This window comes from Mirounga leonina, unplaced genomic scaffold, assembly GCF_011800145.1.
Source record: "Mirounga leonina isolate KUSES-001 unplaced genomic scaffold, KU_Mleo_1.0 Mir_154, whole genome shotgun sequence".
Lineage (NCBI taxonomy): Eukaryota > Metazoa > Chordata > Mammalia > Carnivora > Phocidae > Mirounga > Mirounga leonina.
The window spans coordinates 3251151-3257473 of NW_023270389.1; the positions used below are offsets into that span (position 1 = coordinate 3251151).

A 6323-nucleotide genomic window follows, 5' to 3' on the forward strand; every position below is an offset into this window, starting at 1 on the left:
GCCTAACGACTGAGCCACCCAGGTGCCCCTCTGACAACGTATTTTCATCAGATCACAACACTTACCATCAGTGAGAAAGTTCCAAGCCTTCCCTTGCATGTGTCTCTGTGAAAAGCTGTACCTCTGACCCCTCCTCCCCGCAATCCATCACTGTGCACGTTGTCCACCACACCCTCAGGTTGAAAAGCACAGCCTCCACTCAAGATTCAAATCATGGACACTCCAGGGGCCAGGTGGTCAGAATGCCTCCCTGGAGATTGTTGTCCTTGTGTCCGGGATGCTAGACACTGAAACAGCAATTATCACAATGTATTTCAATTCTTGGTTTAAATACACTTGTCCATCTCTGTATGTTCACATACCTACTAAGATACTTGGTACCAAGCATGTGTTGAGGGACTTTTTAGTGAGGGAATATACAAATTAAACTCAAGAGGAGGGCATATGCTTTGTATTGTTGATGGTCCTATGCACTCTGGGGTGGCCACGCTTTCATCTCTAAGGATAGCGGCGAACCAGCTGTGGTTTATGCAGGTGCCTGGGAGATGGCAGTAGACCTGAGAACGCAAATCCTCCCATTTACAAAGGAGCCAGCGAGAATCAGGGAAGGAGACAGGTGGAAGGATACAGGGTGAGATAGGAAAGAGGAGGCTTTGAAGATACTGAAAAAGGGAAGAGGAGGATGGAGTGTCCAGATGGGAGGAGGAGGGGACACTGAGGCAGAGCTGGTGGAGAAACTGGGACTCTGATCTGTTAGAACAAGCAGGGCTTGGCGACACCATGCAGTTTCTGTTTTTTGTTGTAGTGGTGAGACATGAGTCTCCAAGAGGTGCAGAGACCTTCCATTGTCACACAACTTCGAGGAGGGAATCCAGAAGGGGAGGCTGAGGACGAGGAGAGCAGCAGGAAGCAAGCCAGAAGGACAGTCTTGGTCCGAGCTGGAGGGGAAATGAGAGCACGCGTAGGAAGCTGGAGGTTGAAGGAGCAGCAGATAGTCTTTTGTTTCAATTAGCAGTTGGTGAAGAAGGAAGTCAGAACAGAAACACTGAGGGGCAGGTTTGCTGAGAACAGAGGGAAGTTGAGAAATGTCTGCAAGTGACATACTATCTCTGGAACTCGTCCTGCTGGCTGCTCTTCTCCCGGGGGCTGACAGTGCAGAAGGTAAGAGCTCTGCCGGCTGCCCAGTCCCTGATCCGGGCGGGATGTGCTCGCCTTTCCCTAGACAGATCATGATTCTCAGGTCACCAGAGTGCTCACACCCTGAGGGTTCCTGTCTCCTGGTAAGGCTTACCCCTTGAAAAGAGTATGGGGCCCCGGGTGAGGGAAATGGCATCATTAACCTAGTCATAACTTGTCTCTATCCCTCCCCGCTTCTCTCATTTCTTCTCTCTCTGTCCCTCTCTCTCCCTCTCTCTCTCCCTGGCTTTCTCTCCCTCCTTCCCTCTTTCTCTCTGTCTCTCTGTCTCTCCCTCTCTCTCCCCCTTCTTCCCTCCGTCCCTTTCTTTCTCTCTCTCCTCCTGTTTTTCTCTTCCTCCTTCCCTGCTTCTCTCTATGTCTCTCCCTCTCTCTCTTCCTCCCTCTTTCTCTGTCTCTCATCTCTCTCGTAACTGGTTCACTTTCCATCTTCTCCTTCCTGCTTGCCTCCTTTTCCCCTTAAACTACCTGACCCTCTACCCCTCCACTACCCTCAGCCACTCAGGAACACATCCAGTTCCACATCATCCAGATCTCATCCTTTGCCAACCACTCCTGGGCACAACATCAAGGCTCAGGTTGGCTGGGTGATGTGCAGACTCATGGCTGGGACAGTGAGTCTGGCACGATCATTTTCCTGCACACCTGGTCTAAGGGCAACTTCAGCGACAAGGAGCTGATAGATCTGGAGCTGCTGTTCCGTGTCTACTTCATTGGATTAACTCGGGAGACTGAAGAATATGCCAGTCAACTGCACTTTGGATGTAAGTTCAATCTACTCAATTAAGGGAATCCCTCAGAAGGTTCTTCTGTTTGTGGGAAACATCCTCATATCATTCTGGGCTACTGTCGTTATTCCTGTCCCTCCATAAAAATCTTCATGCATAAACTTCTTGGGGGTCATTCCATATGTTGACTCCTCAAGATTTCCTAGACTCTTGCTTCTTCTGACTCCTTTTTTTCTTGTGCATTTTTATCTTTCCCCAGTGTTCTCCCTTCTATGGTAAAACATGGAGACACACAATTGTCCACCTCTGCACCTGATTCCCTTAAACTTTGGTCTCTTTCTCCATTCAGTACCTTCCAAGGTCTATGTCCACAACCCAACAACCATTATGGCCTGTGTCATGTGCCCTGGAGAGCTGTAATTGCAGCTCCTTCACATGCGCTCCTACCCCCCACCCTCACCCTCCAACCTGTGACTCACCTATCATTTCCCCGACTTCTTCAAGTCAAATTCTTGATTCTTGGCTTGTCTCCCTTATGGCCCCTTCCCCATCCCATCAATTCTCTTCCTTATTGCTGATCAAATACATCTTTAGTTTACCCCTACGCCCCCATAAAATTTTCTTGCTCCACTTTTTAAAAAAGATTTTATTTATTTATTTGGCAGAAAGATAGAGAGCACGAGCAGGGGGAGTAGTGGCAGGCAGAGGGAGAGAGAGAAGCAGGTTCTCCGCTGAGCAGGGAGCCCGACATGGGGCTCAATCCCAGGACCCTGAGATCATGACCTGAGCCGAAGGCAGACGCTCAACCGACTGAGCCACCCAGGCATCCCCTTGATCCACTTTTCAATAAAGTTCTTATATTGTTTCTCTCATTTTTTTTTCACAAATCTCTACTTCTTCTTCTTCTTCCTTCTTCCTAGATCCTTTTGAAGTACAGATGACAGCTGGCTGTGAGCTACATTCCAGTGAGATTGCAAAAGTCTTCTTAGAGGCAGCTTATGAAGGATCAGATTTCCTGAGTTTCCAAAACATGTCATGGGTGCCAGCTCCAGAGGGGGACAGCAGAGCCCAGAGTGCCTGTGATCTCATGAACCAGTACGAAGGCATCAAGGAAATTGTGCACAAGCTCCTCACAAACACCTGTCCCCGATTTGCCTTGGGTCTCTTTGATGCCTCGAAGGTGGATTACAAGAGGCAAGGTTGGTACAGCCCATTCCTCTAAGATTTTTCTATACAAGTCTTGCCCCTTCCCACCGTCCTTTTCAAAGTCGGGACAAGGAAGAATTCAAGACAGATAGGGTTTGCTGGGTACAAGTTTCCCAAGGGAAGATAATACATGCATATGGGTGTGGTCAACGACCCCTAAGCTTTGTGTTAGAGTCCCTATCTGAATACCTCTCATGCCCTCTGCAGTGAGGCCAGAGGCCTGGCTGTCCACTGGCCCCAGTCCCGGTCCCGGCCGTCTGCTGCTGGTGTGCCATGTCTCCGGCTTCTACCCAAAGCCTGTGTGGGTGATGTGGATGCGGGGTGAGCAGGAGCAGCAGGGCACCCAGCGAGGCGACGTCCTGCCCCATGCTGATGGAACGTGGTATCTCCGAGTGACCCTGGACATGGAAGCTGAGGAGGCGGCCGGCCTGTCCTGCCGGGTGAGACACAGCAGTCTAGGAAACCAGGACATCATTCTGTACTGGGGTGAGTAAGATTGGGTCTGTAGGTGTGCGAAGGTGGTTGTTGAGCCTAGAGGTTAGGGCAGAGGAAGGTATCCTGACACCAGAATTATGTGAGCACAGTATCAGGAAGGAATGAATACAAGTGACTTCAAGAATGTAGGGATGGAACGATGGAACACGAAGGGCGCTCAGATGTAAGAGACTTAGGGAGAGATGAGGTGCCCCTCTCTGAGAAGGTGTGAGAATACCGTGACAAGGCCGGTTGAAGATGGCCCTCATACCCAATGCATATGTTGACTTGGGAGGAAATCAGTGGACAGAGTAGAACTGACAGTGGGTGGAAAATGACATCGGTGTGTCTTTCCAATACCCACAGGACACCACCTTTCCTTGTACTTGATCCTGTTGGCCGTGATAGTGCCCCTAATGCTTCTGATAGTCCTTGCATTGTGGTTTAAGAAGCGCTGGTGAGTTCTTTGTGTTTCCTCCTTTCTTTCCCGTATCTTATTTCACATTCCATTTTTACCTCTCTTAGCTTCTGTCTCCTGACACTCCCCTCATCCTCACTTACCACCTCCAGTGCACCCAATATCTCCCATTTCTTTTCCACAGCTCCTATCAAGACATCCCGTGAGCTGCCTCATCACACCCTCCCCAGTGGCCCAGGAACCTAGGACCACAGAGTGATGATAACATTCTTTTTTCCCTCTATTTAATTTTTTTCTTGTTTCTGTTTTATAATCATTGTTCACATAAACTAATTTAGTTCTGTAACTCTATATAGAATCCCTTCCTTGTAATCTCCATCTGTTCAATAGTCCTCTACTTTTTTTTTTTTTAAAGATTTTATTTATTTATTTTGAGAGAGAGAGAATGAGAGAGAACACATGAGAGGGGATAGGGTCAGAGGGCAAAGCAGACTCCCTGCCGAGTAGGGAGCCCAATGCGGGACTCGATCCAGGGACTCCAGGATCATGATCTGAGCCGAAGGCAGTCGCTTAACCAACTGAGCCACCCAGGCACCCAATAGTCCTTTACTTTTGAAGCCCATTCTGATTCTCATCCTCCAGGGTGTTCCCTGATCCGTGGGTGGTAAGCCCTTCATCTCTGCTCTATGTGCACCTCACTTCTACCCTGCACACAGTTACCTAGGTCTTTCTTCCCCTTCCTATGTGCAAGCTCTTTTGGGACAATGATCATGATGAAGGTGCGTTTCCTGTGTGTAATACATGCTCAGTGAAAATCAAACCCAAACAAACCATATCCAAGTTAGATTCACTGTCATGTTGATAGTCTTTCTTCATAATGTTCATTCCTGACATGGTTGTAGTATTTGAAGGATTGACATTTCCCTTCTTGTTCCAATGTTTCTTGTTTGGCCCAGAAATCCCACATTCCTTTAGCTCCCTCATTTTCTCCCTAACTCTTAAGGAAAAATGCAACTTTGCTCCCTGCCATACTTACTTGAAAAATACAATGAGCCATCCCTCTCCAACTTATTCTAAACATGAAGAGAGAAACAGTGAGCAGGCAACGTCTGCAGGGCAGTGGGGCAGACGTGTCACTGAATGGTTAATAAAAAGGCACAAGGGAGCTGGTCCCCAGGATAAGGACTGGATCAAGGCAAGGGATGTATATGGAAAACAAACCCCCCAAAGGTTAGTGCTATCTCAGACACCTGTCTGGAGTTCTTTTCCTTTAAGTTTCATTCACTAATCCAAGTAATACTTGTCGAGCACTGAACACAAGACAGGCATACACACTTGTGAATTGGTGGGCGAGGGAACAGTCAGGGCTGCACCCACCTGCCTGGAGGGACCATATCTACTTCTTCAGTCTGTCTATGTCCTTTGTACTGGGTACAATATTTTGTTTCTTTTTGGAATTTTTGAATCAACTTTATAGGTATGTAATTTACTTGCAATAAAATGTATCTGTTTTAAGTGTGGAGTTCCATTCATTTTGACAAATGTATACACCTATGTAAGCAAGACCACAATCAAGGTACAGCACATTCCATTACCTGGATACCCCTGTCCTCATGTGCAGCTAAACCGCCAACTGGGCATCCTTGAAACTACTGGTATGCTTAATGATATGATTAAGCTTAGATTTGTCTTTTCTAATATTTGTATTAAAATGAAATCATCTGTATATACTCTTTGTATCTACGTGCTTTTTCCCCACCTAGCATATGGTTGTTAGGTCATCCCACATTCCTTCTTATTGCTCAATCGATTCCATGTATGAATATACCATCTTTTTTTTTTTTTTTAATTCATCCACTCTTTGATGGTTATTGGTTTTGTTTCTAGTTAGAGTCTCTTTGAATAAAGTTGCTTTGTTTGTTTTATTACCTGCCTGGACTAATTCTGTGGATTCTGGCTGCCCTGCAGTTTGCCCTGCTCACTTTGTTTTTTCATCAAAGTGACAATTGGTATATAACATTACATTAGTTCCAGATGTACAATGTAAATCTTAGATCATTGTCTACATTGCAAAGTGGTCACTGCAAGAAGATCTTTTTCTCTCCTCCCTTCTTGTTTTCCTCCCTCCCTCCCTCCCTCTCTCCCTCCCTCCCTCCCTCCCTCCCTCCCCTCTTCTCTTTCTTCCTCTTTCCCACCTTCCTCAGAGTCACTCCCACCTCTACTTCCTATATGGGATGCTGCCCGGTCCATGAATGATTTGATAAAGCCAATTACATCTTCAGATTCACTAGGTTAAATTTGTG

At 47.0% G+C, this 6323-nt stretch overlaps 1 protein-coding gene across 1 annotated transcript; it reads left to right on the forward strand.

Moving 5' to 3' along the window:
• The first annotated feature begins 843 nt into the window (after nt 1-843).
• LOC118013948 (T-cell surface glycoprotein CD1c-like) lies at nt 844-5945 on the forward strand. The gene is made up of 6 exons (XM_035009894.1): nt 844-1161; nt 1692-1958; nt 2843-3121; nt 3336-3614; nt 3969-4059; nt 4205-5945. Exons 1-6 carry the CDS (start codon nt 1086-1088, stop codon nt 4224-4226), a joined length of 1014 nt encoding a protein of 337 aa, XP_034865785.1. The 5' UTR covers nt 844-1085; the 3' UTR covers nt 4227-5945.
• The last annotated feature ends 378 nt before the right edge of the window (nt 5946-6323 follow it).

Bases quoted from the DNA above. Each gene is read 5' to 3' on its own strand.
- LOC118013948 (XM_035009894.1), top strand. From the start codon at position 1,086: ATGTCTGCAAGTGACATACTATCTCTGGAACTCGTCCTGCTGGCTGCT. The intron at 3,615-3,968 runs GTGAGTAAGATT...CAATACCCACAG, and splicing joins GGACATCATTCTGTACTGGG to GACACCACCTTTCCTTGTAC. The intron at 4,060-4,204 runs GTGAGTTCTTTG...TCTTTTCCACAG, and splicing joins TTGTGGTTTAAGAAGCGCTG to CTCCTATCAAGACATCCCGT.